Source organism: Leptinotarsa decemlineata, unplaced genomic scaffold, assembly GCF_025532065.1.
Source record: "Leptinotarsa decemlineata unplaced genomic scaffold, Ldec_3_MD MMD2_P_RNA_scaffold_12, whole genome shotgun sequence".
Taxonomy (NCBI): domain Eukaryota; kingdom Metazoa; phylum Arthropoda; class Insecta; order Coleoptera; family Chrysomelidae; genus Leptinotarsa; species Leptinotarsa decemlineata.
This window is the reverse complement of record NW_027412526.1, coordinates 14880722-14903004: the sequence shown is the minus strand read 5'-3', so window position 1 is coordinate 14903004 and position 22283 is coordinate 14880722. Positions and strand designations below refer to the sequence as shown.

The window sequence follows — 22283 nt, the reverse complement described above, 5'->3', positions numbered from 1 at the left end:
GTTCAATGGACCTTGAGAAATGCTTTGGTGTTTTGAAGAAAGCCAGATAATCTTCGAATCTCACGAAGGAACAGAGTAAGTAATTTACGTTACATGGATGTTAAATTGTCATTATTATTGTAGAGGCATGTGATGGTAATGAGTCCGAATGTAGAATTAGTGCGGGCAGCGAGCATGAAGCGTGTAAATGTTTCAATTCTTAATATTTAAGAGCCAGATCAGTAATGTTCTAATTCAATTAAACCATTTAAATCATAGCTGCCTGTGTATTTAATATTAATGTGGAGAACGGTAAAACCTCCTTTGTAGGCCAGGTGAATTATATTTCGTTCCAATTAATTGAAAATTGTTTGTTTATCTGTATCTTCCAAGAGAATGTTTGTGTTGGTAAGCCCATCAAACTAATCTTGTATTTTTCAAACGTTTGCTGAATCAATACTTACAAAATTATAAAAGTTTCAATATGAAGATAACTTTCTTTTGGAAAACCGAGGTCTTATTAAATTCGACAAATTTGTTTGTTCGCGTACCCATTCATTCATGAAAATGATTTTTCGATGAAAATTAGGGTCATTTGCCAACTGCTCAAGAAGCCATTCAGCGAACACACATCGTTTACCTTCAGTTTCTGGGTCAGTTGAATTTAGTACAGGTGCAGGCCCAAGTCACGACGCAAAATTTGCCAAGTTGTGGTCTGCGAAAGGTCGAGTTCTTGTGAACGACGTGAAATCGACTGCCTTGGGTTCTCCTGCACACTCTCACAGACAGCGGCGGTGTTTTCGGTAGATCTTGCGTTTCGTCGACGTGCGAGTGTTGGTCAATCGTTTACTAAACCAGTGGACTCAAATTTATCTACCACAATGAGAATAGTCCTTTCGGCAGAACGATTATGGCGGCCGTAAAATGGGAGAAGCAGCGAACAGAACACGAATACTATATGCGTCCATGGTGATTAGGCAAGACAGACTGAACTTATTTGACAGATGAAGCTTTAACAAGATGGCCGTTAACAATTGTCAAAGTTCGGAAGTCCCTTTTGGAAGACCCTATATATAGAAGAGTTGAAATTTCACTCACATGGAACACATCCTCAATGATATCGATGCTTCGTAATGTTATAAATAAATTGATTGCTTCATCTTGTAATGTTATCCAGATTGGTGTTGAAGAAGCAAAAAGGCAAGTGTATTATTCCCAAACACAGACGACAGTGTTCCCAGTAAGTGAAATTTGTCTATTTTTTATACTACATTGTATAGCAATCGTATGAATGACATCTTAATCAGTTCCATAACGAATGTTTGGAGTACAAAGTGAATAGAGAAAAGTGTTTTTTGTATAATTCAATGTTCATATGGAATTTGTTGTTTCGGATGTATTTTTTCTTTCGTGTAATTCAATGTTTATATGGAAGTAGTTGTTAAGAGAGGATTTTTTCCAGTTTGTATCTAAAAGTTACTTCTTTGCATTACCTACAAATCATTGAAAGGAATTCATTTTGGAATTAATTGCTTTCTTTCTATGAAAGTTTTTCACATTTTTTGTATAAAGATGGAGAAGTAGAAATCCAAAACTCTTCACTTTCAAAAATGTGTCTAGAATTCTACAAATAACGATCGTTTTGAGCAAATGAAAACTAATTAAATGTCCTGATTTGAATGTCAACTCAATACATTTCAATAATTATGTTTCAGCAACATATTTTTTCAGACATAATCATATCCACGATGTTGTGTTAATGCTCGTTTCACAATAAGTTGAATTCAAAGTTACAAACAATTCTTCCATTGAAATGCACTCCGAATGCTGTGCTTTGAGTATTGAAAAACAATTCGAATAATTCATGTCTACAAGATATCCACTATCAAGTGAGTATAATAAAACATTTGTTGAAAAACAAATAAATAAAACAATCGAACTGGAAAACTTTAATAATTTAATTTTTCGTGGTGATATGAATTATTTAAAAGATAACTGTAAAAAATCTTCATTGTAAAATATGACTAAAAAATTCCAAACCAATTAAAATTTTCAGATATAAGTTGACTATTTCGTCGAAACTGGACTTGGACTGTCGGAAGACAGTGTGTGTCGCCTCTGTCTGGAAAACGATGAAACTGCAGAGCATATACTTTGTGCCTGCCACGCTGGGAACCGAATCAGGTTCTTTGAGTTCGGCAGATCCGTACTCTCACCATCTGACCTGAAAGACCACTCACCATACAAACTAATCGGCTTCGTTAAGAAACTGGGTTTATTTGGCCGAGTGTGAATAGGTGTGAGCCACAATAAACCCTTAAAGGTTGCGGCGGAGTCCGAACGAATTCATTTTTAGGAAGATTTTTTATGTACGATACTTTTGTCAATACTATTCTATAGGTACATAATGGATCAAACGTGTTGGAAAACAACGTAGACTTCATATCAAAAAAAATAATCACTGCTATTTTGCAACTGAAATAAAAATTCAATTGTCCCCAACGTACGGTTGCCATAATCGTCCTATCGGAAGAACTATTCGCAATATATTCACATTTTATATTTCTATATTTACATTTGTATGTACTTTTTACAAGCTTTGTCCACAATATTTATTCTTAATGACAATAAAGTATATTATTATTATTATTATTATTAATGTTGTGGATAAATTTGATTCAACTGGCTCAGTAAAAGATCGACCAACACCCGTACGTCGACAAGACGCAATATCTGCCGAAAACATTTCCGCTATCTGTGAGACTGGGCAGGAGGATCTGAAGCTAGAAGACCATAGATGATGAAGTTTGGCGATGTGGTCCATTTCTGGATGAATGGGTACGTGAACAAACAAAATTGTCGAATTTGGGATGATACCAATCCACATAAGATCCAAGAGCGTCCAATACATCCCAAAAAATTCACTGTTTGGTGAGGATTATGGGCTGATGGCGTCATCGCTACATATTTCTTTGAGAACGACTTTGGCCAGGCCACCCCTGTCCTGTGGAATTTTAAGTCGCAGGTGTATGCAAATACGCCACAAAGCACAGCGGATAAAGGCCGGGACACACTTGTCATACACCCTTCAGATCCGACTCCCATCATACAGTCGGACGAGTGTCTGAGAGGAAAATGGTACTTTAGTCCGAATAGAGTAGTCCATCGTTCCGATACGTGGCCAACCCCGCTCCCACCCGACTCCGTTCCTGTATCCGATCATGATCCGATCGTGCAGTCTATTTGTTCTATAGCTGCGGGACGCGTATCGCTTGGAGTTTGTATGATATTTGAGTTTTTTGTTTTCTTCAAATTAAATTTGAAAAAGTCATTAAAATCAGAGGAGCTTTTTGGAAAAGTCAGAAAATATCCAGTTCTGTATGACCAGACTAAAGAGCTGTACCTCTGTTCTCTATGAGACCTCTCCGATATTCTTCATCTCCTTCTTTCAGAGTGCCATAATGGCTAAATAGCAGTTGCTATTATCGTCACTGAATCGTTACTGGCGAGGGTGGCAATCCGGAGCGGTAAATCGGAAAGAAGTCGGAAGCATGTATGACAAGTGTGATTACCCACTGGCGATCCTCCATCGATCCGCTTTTGGGACAAAATCAAACCGGAGTCGGATCGGAGAGGTGTATGAAGAAAATTGTCTCGGCCTCAAGCCGTGAGGGACATTTGAAAGATGTTATATTCCACACATAATGACATCAATATATCTTTTAAACGAGTACAAAATTTTGATGATATCTCACAACACACACTTTTGTTTTATTGGAATGTATTGGTCTTCATGGAAAAAATTATTTTACTCTCATTATCAACCATTACCAGAACTTTCGATAAAAATATAGTTTTATCTGATATGATTGTCAAATCTAGTAGCAATTTTATCTCTCCTATCTATTAAATTGATCAAAAGTCCATGGCATCAAATAAAAACCTAGTGGACACCATACCATAAACATGCTTTCGATACGAGGAACATAGAACCATTCATGCTGCTCACGCATTTTTGAAATAACAGTTTTCTTTGAACGTAATACAATCATACAAACACGTCCATTCACATTCACAGCAATGCCTCTCAACATAAATATATAATACGATCTGATACGAATCTGTAATTATTCACGTTTACAGGTAACAACAAGGAACATTCTTCATTGTGTTGGCATTTATGGAATTCGAAACCAGAATGAAATGAGATGGAATGTCGGTGGAGATAATTTTCCTTCGATAGGTGATAGCTTTTTTTGTATAGTGTAGCCCCGAGTGCTAGATTTGAAGTTCTAATTTCAACACGTAGCTACATCTATTAATCGATAGAAATATTGGGCAATCAATTCTTTATTACTATTTTCAATTGGCCTAGGAGTGTTCAAGACAAGTCATAAAAATACATAAAAAGCTAGGTGACAATGAGAAATTATAAGAAAAACGAATATAGCACAGACCGTTTTGAGCAAATGAAAACTAATCAAGTGTTCTGACTTGAATGTCAACACATAACATTCCAATTTTTGAATTCAACAACAGTTTTGTAAAATCTCCAATTACACCCATGCAGCAATGATATTATATGGATCAGTAGAGAATATAATGAAGCCAACATTAATTTTCAAGGATAAAACTGGTGGAAAGATAAGCCTTGATCATTCAAAACTGTTTTAATTTAACCCAACATTTCGGTTCATTATTAAACCATAATCATGGGTGCTGAAATGTTACAATAATAATCAGTTTGTAGTTATAAAATTTCACAATAAATAAATGAGAGCATGTTAAAAGCATAAGAATTCGAACTTCAGGTAGTACCTTTGAAATTTTTGATGCAAGTCGCCTCAGTTCGTTTTTGCTACTGCCAAAAAATAATATGATATGCACCATGAATACTTTTCCTCTTGATTTCATTGCATCAATTGTCTTGCTAGCTATGAACTGTTAAATTTGGCATTTGTGGTTCTTATCGTTAATTATACAAACTTTGCCAACTTCTTATTATATATAAGCACAGAACTTCATTATTGAAGGGTATATATCCCTAAATGGTAATGAGAAAGAAATGCTTGATATTGAACCCCAGTACCATGCGTTCAGATTTTTCATGTCTGATGTTTCATTTGCACTACTGTTGCTTTCTTTGATTTCAATCATTTCACGTGAGAGTATTTTTCCTAGATTGTATTTTTCAACAATAATAACGGCATTTTCAAAATCGAATTGGTGTACCTTGTTGTAGGAAACATCAAGTTGCTTGGTTTTGTTTTCGGCTATTCTTTCTTCGAGATAACTTTTTGTTTGTCTTATGTGAGTTGCATTACGATCTTGACATGAAATCTTGTATATTATATTAGATTGCAATTCTTATGGAGTGACGGTTTTCTGGAGAGTGTTTTCATTTTCAAAATCTACTTGTGTGTATTCGTCTTTGAAGATATTGACTAATTTTAGATATTTTTTGTCAATATTTTTGTCCCAATATTTGGAGTTTAATATCCGTAGGACCCTGATGACCATGTTGGAAATTATATTAATTTTTTTTGTTTAATACGATGTTCGGAATTTGTTGATTATTTGATTAGTTTTGAGTTATTTATTTATTTTCTTGATCTTATTACCGTTGAATTATTGTTGTTATGGTATTATTGAAAAAAAGAGTTTTAATGCAATTTGACATTGTCAATAAAATAATTGTCCTGACAAAAATTGGATATTTTTTTGGCACGAAAGTTTGATACGAAATAACATTGGTGACCCCGACGTGATCGCCAAATGGAGGAAGAACGAAAATTAAGCCAAAGACGCACCACCGCTGGTTTGAATAGAAGCCTATCAACGGATTATATTTGGCCACAGAGATTCGGTGTTCCGCTCAGATTTGGTGTAACAGCAGTGATTAATCCATCCCCTCATAAACGCATCTGAAAAAATACTAACATCTGAGTCTTCAAAATCCAGGGAAAATATCGAAATGCCTGACCCTAATCAAGTTGTGATAGAAAGTGACAAGGTCTCCAAGAAATCGACTAAATCTACTGAGATACGTTCTACTACGACTAGACCAACAAACAAATCCAAGCATAGTATTGCAAGTTTGGAGAGAAAGAGAAATGCAATTGAAATGGAAAAATGTAGTCAAGAATTACAACAAGAGAGCAGACGAGTCGAGTATGAGCTAGAAGAGAAAAAACGGCATATAGAGAACAATTTACGGCTTCTAAAAATGCAAGAAGACCTTCAAAATGCAGAGTTAAAAAGTATTGATGAAACCAACTTTCATGAAGATTCACGAACAAACCTGAGTGAAATATCAAAACACGAGAAAATAGTAAAATGGATAAATGACATTCCAGATGGATTAGGTCAAACAGACACTCTCATTGTTCCGGAAACTGATAACTCCAATAATAACAAAGATATACAATTACTCTGTGAAACTATCACTAATGTTTTAAGAAATTTTACTCAATGTACAAAGGTCATACGAAGGCAGAAAACATGAAAGACTTCTCAGTACTTCCGAAATGAAAGAGAAGAAATGCAACTACTGTGACAAAAAATGTCATGATAACTTTTATCCACAGATGCAAGCTGATGATATAGATAAGCGGTGGAAAGTTGTAACTGATAAAAAGTTATGTTTTTCTTGTCTAGGAAGTAAACACCAAAAGTTTAAGTGCAGATACAGAAAGGTGTGTGGCAAAAATTACTGTAAACTATATCATCATCAGTTACTACATAAAGACTTACCTTCTAGAAATCTGGAAGTTAACGTCAACGAATCGTCCGTGGAAAATAATTCTGAAATAGTTTATGCAATGAAAAATATATCAAACACCAAAATTTTAATGAGGATAATTCCAATCAAATTATATGGACCGATTGGACATTTGTCAGTTTAGGCATTATGCGATGAAGCATCCACGGTAACGCTGTTAGACCAGGAGATAGATGATAAATTAGAACTTTCTGGTGTATCAGAATCACTTTGCCTTCAGGGGGCAAATGAAAATCATTCGATACAGCAAAATTCAATGAGACTGAACTTGAAAATATCAAAAACTGATGATGAAGATAAAAAATTCACTTTGAAAGGAGTTCGAACTATTAGAAATCTGTCACTTCCAGAACAAGAAATCAGAATGGCTGATTGGAGAAAATATTCTCATTTGAAGGATATCCCAATTCAGGATATTCAACGAGAAAAACCTGTCATCCTGATTGGACAGGACAATATACATTTGATATTACCCAGACAAATACGTTGTGGAGTAGATAACTTACTTGTAGCTACCAAGTGTAAATTAGGTTGGTCACTCCACGGTCAATGTTGAAAAAATCTTCAAAGCCCATACACTGCATGGAGGCTTCGAAATAGTTAACTGTATGACAAACTCTCAGATTATACGAGAAAGTCTTAAATCTGGAGCTGTATTGGCCCATTCAAGGATCATTGGTGAAACTTCATTCCATCGTATTTTGGGACTTTGGTGGAATACCGATGATGACTATTTTTCTTTCAAATTGGATATCGGACATGTTCATGATGAAAAAACTACCAAAAGAAATGTTCTCAAGTACATTATGTCCGTGTTCGATCCACTTGGCTTAATATCAACACTTACTATACGAGGTAAAATATTGATGCAGAAGATGTGGCGTTCTGGAATCTCCTGGGATAGTTTTTTACCGGAAGAATTGATCAAGCCTTGGCAAAGATGGTTGAAAGATCTGAGGAAAGTAGCGGACTACAAATTACCAAGATGTTACAGTTTTCTGATCCCCGGAGCAGATAGAATCGAACTCCACACCTTTTGTGATAGCAGCGAGGAGGCATTTGCCACAGTATGTTATCTTCGAGTATTGAAAGAGGACAAATAGAGACTTCCATAATCGCTGCGAAAACGAGAGTTTCACCTCTAAAGCAGCTTTCAATTCCAAGGTTATAATTGCAAGCCGCAGTTATGGGAAGCAGACTGGCGGAGACAATTAAATTAGAACTGGAAATAATCATCAATAGAATGTATTTTTGGACAGACTCTAAATGTGTTCTAGGATAGATAAGAGCAGATGAAAGATCTTTCAAACAATGTATCGCTCTTCGCATAGGTGAAATTCAGGAGATAAGCAGATTTGAAGATTGGCAATGGGTACCCAGCCGACAAAATATAGCTGATTATGCTACCAGATCATCCAAAGAAACAATTATATGTGATGATTGGTTATATGGTTCCACATTTTTTAAACAACCTGAATTTTTTTGGCCCACTGAAAATTCAAAAATGACGAGAGATGAAGATGAAAATCTCATAAAAGAGATGAAATCTGTAAATAGATGCTTAGTCATACAAACGTACGAAAATATTCTTCCAGACATAAATAGATTTTCGAAATGGCTCAGATTCATTCGAGCAACAGCTTGGTGTTTAAGATTCATCAATAACTTGAAGAAAACTGGAATATCAGGAATACTAACAACTAACGAATTGGAAGAAGCAGAGAAAGTTTGCGCAAAGGATTCCCAAAGAGTTTGTTTTCCCAGAGATATTCAAAACTTGGAATTGGGAAAACCCATCGATAAAAAAAGTAATTTGGTTGTTGGTCTCTTTCCTACTATGAAAGATGGTTTTTAGTTTTTGGTGGAAGGACTAATTTGGGAACTTGTATGCAAGAATCCACAAGGCATCCAGTGATATTGAGTCCAATATCCGTACTGAATGAACTCCGGCAGAAATTTTGGATTATTAACGGAAGATACGCAGTGAAATCGATTTTTGGGAGATGTCTCAAATGTAAAATAAATAAAAGTAAACCACAACCGCCATTAATGGGTCAACTTCCTGAAGTAATACTGACGAGAGGGCTCAGACCATTTGAAAATGTTCGCATGGATTATTTTGGTCCCTTCTCCATCAAAATTGGTAGAAGACGGGAGAAACGCTGGGGCGTGATATTCACCTGCCTACCAGTGGGGGCAATTCATCTTGAAGTAGCACATACATTGAATAGTGATTCCACCATAATGTCTGTGATTAGAATTTCGGCAAGAAGAGGATGTCCTCGACATTGCGACAATGAAACTAATTTGAGAGGCGCATCCAGAGAAATAAAAGAAGCCATGCAAAACATTGACATGCCTTCAATAAAAAATTCAATGTCTTCGAAAGGCATCGACTTCAAATTCCTACCACCAGCTTCCCCACACATGGCAGGAGTATTGGAAACGTTAATTGGAACTGTGAAAGATTCTTCATGGTCAATCACCGAGAGAGAAAACATTACAAACACTTTTTTCGGAAGTGGAGTCCATAGTAAATTGTAGGCCGCTGACTAAAGTTTCCTGCGATACGTCAGATTTAGAAGCTCTTACTCCCATGCACTTTTTGTTGGGATATTCCAACACCACGCACGAGCCTACATTACTTCCAATAAACTCTGATGCTAATGAATTGAGGCGCGAATCGAAAAAATCTCGAATGTTGGTCAACACATTTTGGGGCAGATGGGTAAAAGAATATCTTCCACGTTTGACGAAAAGGAGTAAGTGGTCCAACGACAGCAAACCCATCGCAGAGGGTGATATAGTAGTTGTGGTCGACGACCAAGCTCCACGATATTAATGGAAATTAGGAAAAGTCATAGGTGTGCATCCAGGTACAGATGAACGAGTTAGGGTGGTAGACGTCAAGACAGCGTATTCAGAATTTCGACGGCCAGTAACTGAGATCTGCAAATTGGAACTAGAAGACTGAGTTGATTCTTCTAGCGGGGGGAGAAATGTTGATTATTTGATTAGTTTTGAGTTATTTATTTATTTTCTTGATCTTATTACCATTGCATTATTGTTGTTATGGTGTTATTGAAAAAAAGAGTTTTAATGCTATTTGACATTGTCAATTAAATAATAGTCCTGACGAAAATTGGATATTTTCTTGGCACGAAAGTTTGATACGAAATAACAGAATTAAAATTGATAAATCCTTACGTTTCCTTTACAAGTTTGTAACCATTTGGTTACTGTCAAATTTGAAAAGGGGGACATCTGAAAATTGAAATTTGTTTTTGGATTCAATTTCTATGGTGAACTGAAGTGCATTATAGTGAGTTTTGAATGTATTTAGTACCCAATCAATTCTGTTTTTATGATTTATTGTGAAAATGTCATCTACATATCTTTTGAAAAAAATATTTTTCATTTTGAGGCTTTTAAGACTTTGTTCTTGTGATTCCGACATTGTGGTATCTGCAAAAGTATTGAAATAGGGTTTCCCATACCAAGAGCAGATACTTGTTTGAAGAAAATACTTTAAAAATTGAAGTAATTGATATCTATCAAGTGTCATTTCATTAATTTATTGTTGTTGGGAGGTTATCGGTATGTTGGTGCATGAGCTCTTCACATCTAATGAGACCATTATTTGGTTTCGGTGGATTTTAAGGCCTTTAACCAAAATTACAAAATTGAAAGATTTCCTGACATATGTCTGCCATGAATCTTCACAGTTTTTATGTGGGTGCTCATACGAAACTAAGAATGGGTCTTATGGAAAATATCCATCCCGACATCTTGATAGTTTTGAATGTGGCTCATTTTTAGTTATTATTTTTGACTGATTCGGAGAAACAGTTCATTATCATCTATTGCTGAAGCCATCAATACCTACTACTAACACATCAATATCCTCTGCTATAACGATTACAACATAAAAGTTATTATCTAGAGCTGACTGGTCGATATCACTTCATCACAGTTTTCTGCAGAGAAGACTAATGAAACTATTTCTATTTTGCTCTTTTCTAAAAGTTCGTCTTCGCGGTAGCCGGTCGGGTTGACGTGGGTGCTTTGCTCCACTCACTCATTATTCCACTGCGTGAATCGGTGGTTCAAGCCGCACGCCGGACGATCGATTTTCACTTGCTACCGTCCAACTAAAAATCCAAAATTCAAAATTCTCTATTTGTCTATTTGGTTACAACAAAAAATCTATTTACAAAAACGGCAGTAGGGTTAGGGAAGGAAGGGGAGTGGTGGGAGGATTACTGTTTTATTGAGCCTAACACGACAACAGAAGATACGCCGCCACACGGTCCCACTATTAGACAGTGTCTCGTGTTCGCTGGCACATTTTTGAATGTTTTCGATGAACCGCTCACAGATCATAACAAGATCATCTTTCGATATATTGTTTTTTATCAAAGTCAAAGCATTCATAGCCAATCTGAACTCCACCCAGTCAGTGCTTCTGTAGTTATAATTTGCTTTCCTCTTATTGGGGTTGCCTCGAGGAAGACTAAAGAGCACCGGACAGTGGTCGAAGCGCAGCTCGTTCACCGTAACCAGTTCGCACGGGTCTCTCACTTTTTTCATTTAAGAAAAGGTCGATCGTGTGGGTGACTAACCATTCCATGGATAATGGGTCGGCTCATCCAGATATTCAATGTTGATGTTGTTGTTCAGGGAGTACTCCCACAGAGTCCTCTCGTTGAAATTAGGTCGATTGTGGCAATTCCACTCAAGCCTCCTGGCGTCAAGGTCCACAATTGGTACCTTATTGCCGACGCTCAACAAATTATCCAAGTCGTGCGGAGAAAAGTGTCCATCCGGCCAATTATACACTGCGGATACGCAGGAAGAATCAGCGAGTTTAACACCCACGTGGCCTATGTTACTACGCAGCTGAGGTACCTGCGTATGTGCGATACCTTTTCTGATGATAATAGCTCTCCCACCGCTTCTCACTGCATCAGGGCGATCTACCTGGACGGTGATGAAGCCGCGTAGCTTCAGTTTATGCTTCTGCCGAAGCTTCGTTTCAGACAGAAACTTTATATCCATCTTATGTGTATGAATGAAATTAACAACACTGGGGTATTGCTTATCCCGTGCACATTCAGCGTACATGCTCCATTGACATTCAGAAATGATATTAATAGATACCGCCCGAGAACGTCGCGAACGCAATCCTATTTTCCAGGGGCTTCGGGCCCCCTCCATCAGCTTACACAAGTCGTTTGTCGCCCTGATTATTTCCGCAAGGTTAACCATCTCGTTCAGCTTCCGGAAGCAATTGGTTACTTCCACAAGGCCCTGTTGGGCTCCAACCGTGGGCCTTACGCTGTTCGATGTTCGTTCGCTTTCTATAGGTGAAGGGGTGGGAAGCGGAGGCGAACCAGTAGCAGGTTGGTAGGAATTTCTGCAAGAGGCCCTGCTCTTCCAGATATTCCCCTTTGGTGCAGGTACCGGTATCAACTTTGGAGCGGTTGTCGTGCCGCCGGTTGCCGTGTAACCCGTCTGGCTTCGACCTCCTTCGCGCGCTCTCGGTAGACTAGACAGTCTTGAGAATTCGCGAGGTGGTCTCCACCACAATTTGCGCACCTGGCCAATTCATTCTTGGATTTCAGACGTTGGTATGTCTGATTGTTTTCTGCACATTTCAGATATTTGGGTGTTGTATGGCCCCAACGTTGGCACCGGTGGCACTGCACCAGGGCTCTGCTCTTGTGCCTCAATTCTCATGTAATGTTTATGTACAAAACGCACTTCAAGTTCCGTTCTTGTAAGCTCAAGTGAGCTCCTTGACCGCGATAACCATGCACATAGAGCGTATATTCGTCCTAAGCCTGTACACGGTTACCGCGTCCAATTAGTGCTTTTCCCTGAGGACTTTCTCAATATCCTCAACTCTGGAGCAGAGTCCAACCCCCGGAGGGCAGAAACACATATGTTTTGTCCTTCAGAATATGTATGGAATTCAAAGTTCTTCTTCACAATTGAGAAGTGGTCTCCGTTCTATTTGGTCTATATGAGGGTTGACCTCCCAGTATATTTCACCGAGAAGTCTTCCTACAAATTGCTTTTAGGTTCTGCGGTGAATTTTTCATTAACTATCATCGAAGGAAGACTCCTTCCTGCCTTTCGGCCTTGAAATTGGCTTTCTTCTATTTCTTGTGAGATCTACTGAGTTGTCAACCTTTATATCACATTGGTTTTCCGTCTCGCTCAGAGAACTAAATTTATTTGTAATCTTTACCTTAGGCCTGCTTGGTGGTTGCGGGCTTCTGCTCGTCCTCCTAGGGATAGCAGAGTCGTCTTTATTTTTATCTTCTCTCAGTCCTGTTTTTGGTATAGAGGTCCCTGGTCCTGTAGTTCTCGGTTCTAACGTCGTAGGTGGCGTACTCAGGATTCCATTTAGTTCCTATAGACGTCTGATTTCGGCTTCTGCCATTGGTATATATTACTCTTCGTAGTGGTTCGTAATGACATCGATCTGACTCTTCATCATCGCCATCAATGGGAACTCTCTGAGGGCGGGGTCAACCTCAGTTCTGATGTTGCAGAAGAGGGTGACTTTCTCATCAACTACCATCCAACCCGTGTTAGGAATCACACGTCAAAAGGTATGATCTCGTTAATACTCAGAGTACTGAGAGTTGTCGTTCGTAGGGGGGCGACAGGTGGTTAATGATAAAAGAGATTTTTTTCAAATTTGTATTACGTGGCCAGTATTCTTCAAATAAATAATCAAATAGAGTATAAATTTCTCTCTCTAGAATTCCTCTCAGATGTTTCAGTTCGATGGTTAACATATCCATAGAATTAAACTTTAACGTTGGTGTCATAGGTATTACGTAAATGGCTGATTTAAAAAAAGCAAAATGATTTTTTTTATATAAATATCATACATATTGTTCAAACAATATTTCTTCCGAGGAAAAATCTTTTTTATAACAATTATAATCGGCTCTTAAATTGGCAACATAAAAGACTTGAGTAGGTGAAAGGAACCATCAGAAAAAACAAAGCTCAAGTTCAGTTACCCATTCACAACGCCAATAATTGAAATTAGGCATCGAATAAGGATAATGAGCATAACCACAATAATGACAATAAACAACTCATTAAACTCGCATGATATTACCTATTAGAAACTGAAAGTTTTCAATCGATATGTTGTTAGAACTAATAATTAATTCAGAAGGAGTGGTATCCTAAACAAATTATTTAGAGTAACAAAAAACTCTAAACGTAAGGAAACATGTAATCTTCTTGAGTAAAAGTCAATTAAAACGCGCCAATTTACCATTTATGAACTAGCGATTGTATTCTCTTCTGGTTGTAGTATGTTTTTTGCTCATTAGAGAACTTTGAATTCATTCAGTTGTATTGACTAATAATACATCCGATCTTGTGAATGAATTCGAAAATACATACTCTGAAACTGAATTGATACTTGTTTGAATGAAAACTTATTACAGCTCACTATATGATTTTTAATATGAAAGTCTTCAAAGAAATTGCCCCGGAGCGCCAATTAATTTTTGTTGTTGTTTAATAATTAATTTCATGATTTGTATTTTAGACTTATTAAAATAATATTATTTTAGTTTTACTATTTTATTATCTAACAATATTGGTTAGTAATTCATCATTTATACCTGTGGAAGCTAACAATAGTAAGTTTCAATAAGGAATCTCATCATGTATCGACATGTACCATTCAATTTGTTCAAATAGTTTTCTGTCACAAAAATAACTATTCATTTAATTGTTTGAAGACTTAAATCCAAATTATCAATGTGAGGCATAATTTTTTACACTAGCTATTACCTGCGAATTTGTTCGCATTGACTTAAATTTTTGCTATTTTTCTTATTTTCTGACAGCAATAATGACAAATCATTTCACAGACTATATATGTAGTACAATAATGGCTTTGGTATGAAATATATTTTAGAATCTGAAATATAATTTTTGACAAAAAAAATATATCAAACTTTAGTGAAGGACGTGGTAGAAATGTACATTGACGCCTATTCCTGAAATTACCGAAAGTGACATTATTTTAGTAAGGTTGATCCTATCGATAATTGTGCAAAGTTGAATTTTACTAGCATTTTCTCGTGTAATACACTTAAAAGTAACAAGCCACCATTTAACGAAGCCACACCTCTTTTCCTTTGAAAGCAATAAATACATGCTACTTCGAATGCAATTTTTTAAAAATGTATATTACAAATATGTACGTCAAACTTTAGAAAACATCTACCTCACTCGTGCATGAATTTTTTATGTTCGAAATACATTCAGATGGTAACCAAAGAGAACATTTAAATGAACAAACAAAAAACTCGTAAAAGAATGATGTACAAAAAAAATTATTCATTCTTCAAAGGAATCTTCTGATCTCCATGCAATACCTCAATACTCTTTCTATCATATGCCTGGTTCAACTCATCCAAACTCTCTTCTTTATACACTTTCGCATCCTTATCTTGTCTTTCGAATTCATTTCCCACCAAATTGAAGCTGACGAAATGCGGAGAAGCCAAGGAATTCCTCAAAGACTTTTTTTGAACGGAGTGGCCCAACAAGCTGTGCAAGCTGGGGCTGGCGAAATCGCCCATGTTATAGTTATTTTCGACAGCAATCTGGTGCTCAAAGTTCTCCTTGAGTGCGTTTATGCTCTTCTTGATTGCCTCCCTCGAAGCAGACTCCAGTTCCATATTCTCGTTGTTCAAAGCCTTCTCCAGCAGGGAAGTCAGCGAGTGAATGCAAGAACGCAATCCTGCTTCCCTGTGTTTCCTTTCTTTATCTTTTCGCACGTACTCGCTGGGAGAAATCGACAGCAAGTGTTCCACCCTGTCGTTGTACCCATGTCTCATCACAATGCGGGAATCACCGCGAGTAGGGATTACCCACCCGAAATTTGAGGCATTGCTCAACTTCTTGTTCAACCTCCTGGTGTATGAGGGCACGTAGTAAGATTGTCTCGTTGCAGTCGTTTCGATCTTCTGGGGAAAGATCTGGGTGTGCAGCCGGGATATCGTATGATAGGAGCAACTTTCAGCGTCTTTCAACTGAGGATGTCTGTGTCTCAACTTGATAGCAGCTCTGGTGTTGGTCCTTCGAAAGAGATTGTTGACTTCGAAGATCAGTAGGCAGTGAGTCACGCAGATCACTGAAGCTATGAACGTTTCTATTGCGAAATGGGGGTATGAGTAGATATGAACGAGGATGTTGTTAGTCAGTAATTTCACTAAATAATTGATAAATTCATCCATTATACAGCAATTTGGACATTTTTCAAGAATTTTGAACGTCAAACTTAGGGATGACTTTTGATGGATGTCAAAAATGTTTATTTCATGAGGGGGAGTTGATATCTATTGAATGATGTACCTAACGTCATTTGAATGACTCATACAGGGTTTATTTTTATCTTTCAATTAAATGGTTCAGGAAAATTGAACAAAAATAAAATATGATGATTTTCAAAATGTAGAAAAGATGTAGAGATGCAGCTCTTTGAAGTTGAAATCGTTTAGTCTATAAGAACTTAGTTTTCAGGTACATTTTTATTACATAGAAGTTATAATTATTCTCCAAATCAAATGATTTTTTTTAATTTCAAACGTATTCTAAAAACACTTCATTGTGTGATTTTCACTAGATAGTTTTACAAAAACGCAACACGTGTTTCGCCACACGGCTTCCTCGGGCGTGTCATAATGTCATTAAGACACGCCCGAGGAAGCCATTGTATGGCGAAACACGTGTTGCGTTTTTGTAAAACTATCTAGTAAAAATCACACAATAAAGTGTTTTTAGAATACGTTAGTTATGGATTTTCATCAAGTATCGGCCGATTTCATCATATAAAAAATTTCAATATGGAATTTTCAGGAAACTTGCAAAACATCTTGAAACAAATGATAGGAAAGTACTATGTAAAACTATCAAAATACTGTCAACGTCAACTTATTCTCGTATATACATAATTGGGTGAAATCGGTAAAATATTGTTTACGATACGTAATTATATACAAATGCAATTCGGACGTATACAATAGTTTTCCCCTCTTAACTTTCGAACGGGACAAGATAGTATAGTCGGACAAATTTTCTATGAAAAAGAATCATATGTGATATTTTTTGAAAAAAAAACAATAGTGTTACACTGCTTGCTATCGAGAGGGCGCTATCAACTTTTTTCCTTCATCTCCCGTTTTGATATTTCGTATGAGGGGCATTCCAATTCTCTAAACAATGAATTCAAATAACCGGTTGCAAAGTATAGCCATTCAAAGAGAAAATACGGCTTGGTTTTTTGGTACTCTTCCTGATTCTACAAATTCGATAAAATCTATATGTTTTCTGAAAACCAACTTTATAAAGAGAAGAAAGGTGATACCAAACCACTTATAGAATTGGAACAGAGGCAAATGAAAAAAAACTTCATCTCAGCAAAATTCTGAAATGGTTCCGAAAGATTTTTCAAATTGTCCAGTGATACATCCGTCCAAATCTTTGGGCTTAATGGGTTCAAAAATACTAGCAACACCTGTTTCATGAACAGTGTAATCCAATATTCATCAAACATGAGATAGTGATTGAAATATTTGAGAAAGGATGAATACATGAAAGATATCAATACTAATATTTCTAGTATGGAGGATGCTTTAATCAAAGCATTCGCAGCAATCATCAAGGAATTGTGGTCAGAAGATTCATTTGATAGAGAGTCTCCTTAAAAAGTCAAATTCAAAATTTTGCCCCTCGATTCATGGGCCATGCCCATCAAGAAGCCCAGAAGTTTCTTCCTTTTCTTTTAAAAATATTACATGAGAACGGTAATATAATTAATGAGAAACCTAAACCGATCTTAACGGCGATTGACGAAAACTTGAGCGACAGCGGAAAAGCACAAGAATCATGGCTCAGATATTTGGGGATATATAACTCTAAGATTGTAGATAATTCCGTTAATCAATTGAAATTCACGATTAAGTGACCTCTATCCTTTCTGGGATATATTATCTCCTCAAACACAGAGAACTGAGCAATTGAGTTACTTGCAGCAGACAATGTGGAACTATGTGCACTTTTGAATCACAGTGGGACACTTACAGTGGACAGTACACAGCATACTGCAGACCCCTATACCAACACGTGGCGCGAATACAACGATTCACACGTATTACCAATTTCACCAAAATCTCTTGTGAGTGGAGAGGCATACGTCCTTTTTTATGGAAACGATGAAACGAAATCGCACCTCAGAGAAAGCTGAGAGGATACTCCTGTACCAATAGGTTTGATATTTATATTCAAAAATTTATTTGTATAACTGATAAGTTGAATTTATATTGTTTTATTGTATTAAATGCGTTGCAAAGTTGTTGATGTTTGAATTTGGGGCTGGAAATTTCGTAACCCCACCACTCAATGTCAGATTTTTTTAAACAAATGTTTTTTGGAAAGAGAAATAATTTAATAATATATTTTGCAATAGATAATTAGTTATTTTATTTCATAGTATTGAAACGATATCATTTTATTTGAAACTTGTCAACATTTATCTTATACATAAAAAAAAACATTCGAGTGAATGTTCAGAATGTTTTCCGGCAGTGAAACAGCTATTTTTGAACTCATTTTCAATATTTTGGAATGTTTCTGAGGTAACGTCAGCACAAGTTTCGAATTTTGAATTGAAAGGAATTTATTTTAAGGAGTGACTAATTTTTTGAAGAAGAAAGTTTTTGGCTTTCTAATACTCCATTTTGATATGAAAAAATAGAAGAATCTTCCAAAGAAAGGAAGAAAGCAATCAATTTCAATCTATATATAGATGTATAGATCATGCAAAGAAGTAACTTTCAGACACAATCTGAAAGAAAAAGCCCTCCTGAAACAGCTACTTTCATATAAACATTGAATTACACGAAAGAAAAATTATTTGAAAACAAATACTCTTATATGATCACTGCATTTACACAAAGAACAACTTTCTCTACTCAGATTGTATTCCAAATATTCATTTTCGAATCAAAATCAGATTTAATCAAATACGTGAATGAATGTAATTACGATGTCATCGGTGACATAAGTAGATCAAATTTATTCCGTGACATGAAAAATCGTTATTCATGACTGAATGTGTGTTTTTTCCTATATTATCCAGATTGGTATTGAAGAGCCCTAAGGCAAATGTCTTACGGCAAAACATCGATGTCTACCAGTGAGGATGACAGTGTTCCATGTAAGTGAATTTTTTTTATTTTCATAAAATATACTGTGTAGAAATCTTGTGAATGACATCTGATTTTGATTCCAAAACGAATGTTTGAAATACAAACTGAGTAGAGAAAATTGTTCTTTGTATAATTCATATAAAAGTATTTGTGTCGAAAGAATTTTTCTTTCGTGTAATTCAATGTTTATATGAAAATAACTGTTTCAGGAGGGCTTTTTCTTCCAGATGGTGTCTGAAAGTTACTTCTTTGCATGATCTACTCATCTATATATAGAGTTACTTCTTTGGAAATTGATTGCGTTCTTCCTTTCTTTTGAAGATTCCCCCAATTTTTCATATCAAAATGGAGTAGTAGAAAGCCAAAAACTTTCTTCCCCAAAAAAATTTCCAATATTCTGTTGCTGAGTTCCCGCATTATCTCAATTTGCATAACAAACCTTCGATGTGGTATACTTCCAAAGGAAAAAATGGAGAGGAGTCAAATCCGTAGGTTATGATGATTCAAATGACAACGACCAGTAAGAAGGCCTGTTAGACATCGTAGTTCATTCCTACTGTAGTCCAACAACTGTTTGGTATCAAACTTCGAAGGGTGGATAAACGCCTTGGAGTGAGCCAATCCTGGAAGATTCTGCCAGAAGTCCATAAATCTTCTTGCCATACAGGTGTTCAATGTTTGTTTGGCAAAGCCCAAAGCGATGCCAATGACAGGTTCTGGTCCGATGAAGTCGCTTGCAGCACCCTCCTTTGCAACAGAGTCAGCAGCTTCATTACCTTCAAGGCCAGTATGACATGGACTGCAGGGGTTTATTCACTGCAGACGAAACGGTTTCCATCTGTTTCTCGTAAGGTATAGGTTTTCTTTCAGCTTCTTTCACTTCCTACACTTCCAGTTGTTTGAAAATTTTCAGCAATTCCCTGAGATATTTTCGGCAGATCAGATCACTAGAAAATTTTGTAATTTTGTCCGACTTTGATATCTTGCCTCGTTCGAAAGTTGAGAGAGAGAAGACTACTAACGTTCGTACTGTATATGTCCTTAAAGTTAGTTTTGAATGTAATTTATTTGTCATATGTCAAATACTATTAGAAAAATATGGAATCATGAATTATAGGTCAAGTCGAAAAGGAAATATTTTTAATGAAAAGAAAAATGAAACTTTCTATGTTTTTTCCACTAAAAGTGGTAAATGTATAGTTTTAAACGCCTTTGAAAAATCTAATTATATCAGAACAGTTATTTTTCCAACATGGTAACACTAATTGAGGTATACATATCTACGCAATCAAATACCAAATCAATTCTAACCAACCCCAAATGAAATTGATGCTCAGCTTAACTAAACAAATCGTTTTCGTCAATTAAGAAGTTAAAGAAGGTGTATTCAATAAATACTTCTATTGAATATGCTAATTCACGAAAGAAGTTTCTCACAGATGTTTTGCAACAAGAATAACCTCCGTCGATGAAATATAACAGTTCAACAATTCTACTTTGATGAATTACTGACGATAATCAAGATGTATAAAATGATAAAAACTGACAAGAGCTCCAACAGTGCTGAAAGTAAACGTAGGAGGGTTTTCAAATTAAAATCCTCGCACGAATTGAATAGGTCATGAAAGGTTCGTGAATTATTGTTGGATTGTTAATTTGAGATATATTTCGTAACATACTCACAACTGGCACAGATAAAAAACTCTCCTAATACTCTCGAAAAAAATTATAGAAAAAAGGTATAATTGGAACCTCTATAAAGCGAAAAATCAATTGAACACAAACACTTCTTTCCCACAATAAAACTACATCACTCTCTATCTGGAAGAGCGGTCAACCAAAAAAGTTAATGTCATCAGGTAATGAAATATACAGACCGTTTTCTTAGCTGATCCAACTTTTGTAAATGGTAAGACTCACAAGTTTGGGGGAGAATAAAAATATTTTTTGAGTTCGCGATTATCAATGGAGATATTCGCAAAAAACTCAAATTGACCGATTTTGTTTATTGGCTTTACTGCCTCCATTGCAAATGATAAGACAGAGAAACTTTTAAGCCGTTTCATGTTTGTTATGATCTAGTAAGAATCAATGGATCCATCATCAACTTATTTCAATACAGATATGTATTTTATTAGACATGTATCACATGTTTTTTTCGACTTTGTACTTCGGAAAAACATCATCAGAGTCAGTTCGTACAATTTCCCGTTAGAGATATCTAACGGAAGTAAAGACCAATATTTTTCGAATCTAAAACTCGAAGACATACATTAACTCCAACTACCTCTTTAAAATTTGCTGATATTAGTAAATACTCATGAAATTATTCATTTTTTGTTAAAGTATACAAGTAACGTTCAAAAAATAGTTTTTATGGAACATGAATACTTATTTTTGATATTTTTCGGCAAATAAAACTATAGGGAACAAAGTTTATAGTAGGCAGAGTTGTCTCTGTAGTAGGCCATGAAATAAAGGAATATACACATCAAATTCATTGCCAAGTACATAAATAATCACTTAATCCATGCGAATATGTAGGATAAACACCATAAACAGTTTCAATTACCAAATTTTGATGAAGATTTTCCAAATAGAAACGTCGAGAAATATATGCAACACATACAAAAACTTGATTAATGGGTATTCACGCCTATCTGCGAAATTTCAAGAGATATTTGAAGTTAGTATACGTTTTCGAGTTTCAAATATGGAAAATATTGGTCTCTACTGTTTTGAAACACCTCTGACACCTGACACTCATGTCGTTTGTTCAAAGAGAAGCATCGGGTAATCCATTTATCATGATAGGGGCTACTAAAATTTATGAAAAGTATCAGATGTTCATCTTAAAAAGTTGATGATGTAATTCAATGAACGAAACGTCGAATTAAACATTGTTCGTATCAGAACATAAGAAACGGGAAACAGCACACAAATCATTTGATTATTTCATATAAATTCGTAATATTATGAATAAAATTAGTGATTCGTCTTGCAATGTTATTCGAAACAGTGCTGATGAGGTGAAAAAAACAAGTGTCTTGTCCCGAATCTTTGAAGTACACCAATGAGAATGATGATGATAATAATTAATACATATTGTACAGCGTTCCTATAAATGGTTTCTGTTTCATTTCGAAATGAAGTTTTTAGTACAAACTGAATTGAAAAACAGTGATTTTTATGTAAATCAATGTTCATATAAAATAGTTGTTCCGAAGTATTTTTTTTTTCATGTTATTCAATACTCAAGTTAAAGA

At 35.9% G+C, this 22283-nt stretch overlaps 2 protein-coding genes across 2 annotated transcripts in view; both read right to left on the bottom strand.

Moving 5' to 3' along the window:
- centrocortin (cerebellar degeneration-related protein 2-like) overlaps nucleotides 1-22283 on the bottom strand; it is a 420172-nt gene that overhangs the window by 349561 nt on the left and 48328 nt on the right. The gene's annotated exons all lie outside the window — the stretch shown is intronic.
- Nucleotides 14965-16130, bottom strand: LOC141482107 (uncharacterized). The gene has a single exon (XM_074174718.1). The coding sequence runs from the start codon at nucleotides 16042-16044 to the stop codon at nucleotides 15139-15141; it is 906 nt and encodes a 301-aa protein (XP_074030819.1). The 5' UTR covers nucleotides 16045-16130; the 3' UTR covers nucleotides 14965-15138.

Coding starts and splice junctions, on each gene's coding strand:
- LOC141482107 (XM_074174718.1), bottom strand. CDS start 16,044: ATGGATGAATTTATCAATTATTTAGTGAAATTACTGACTAACAACATC.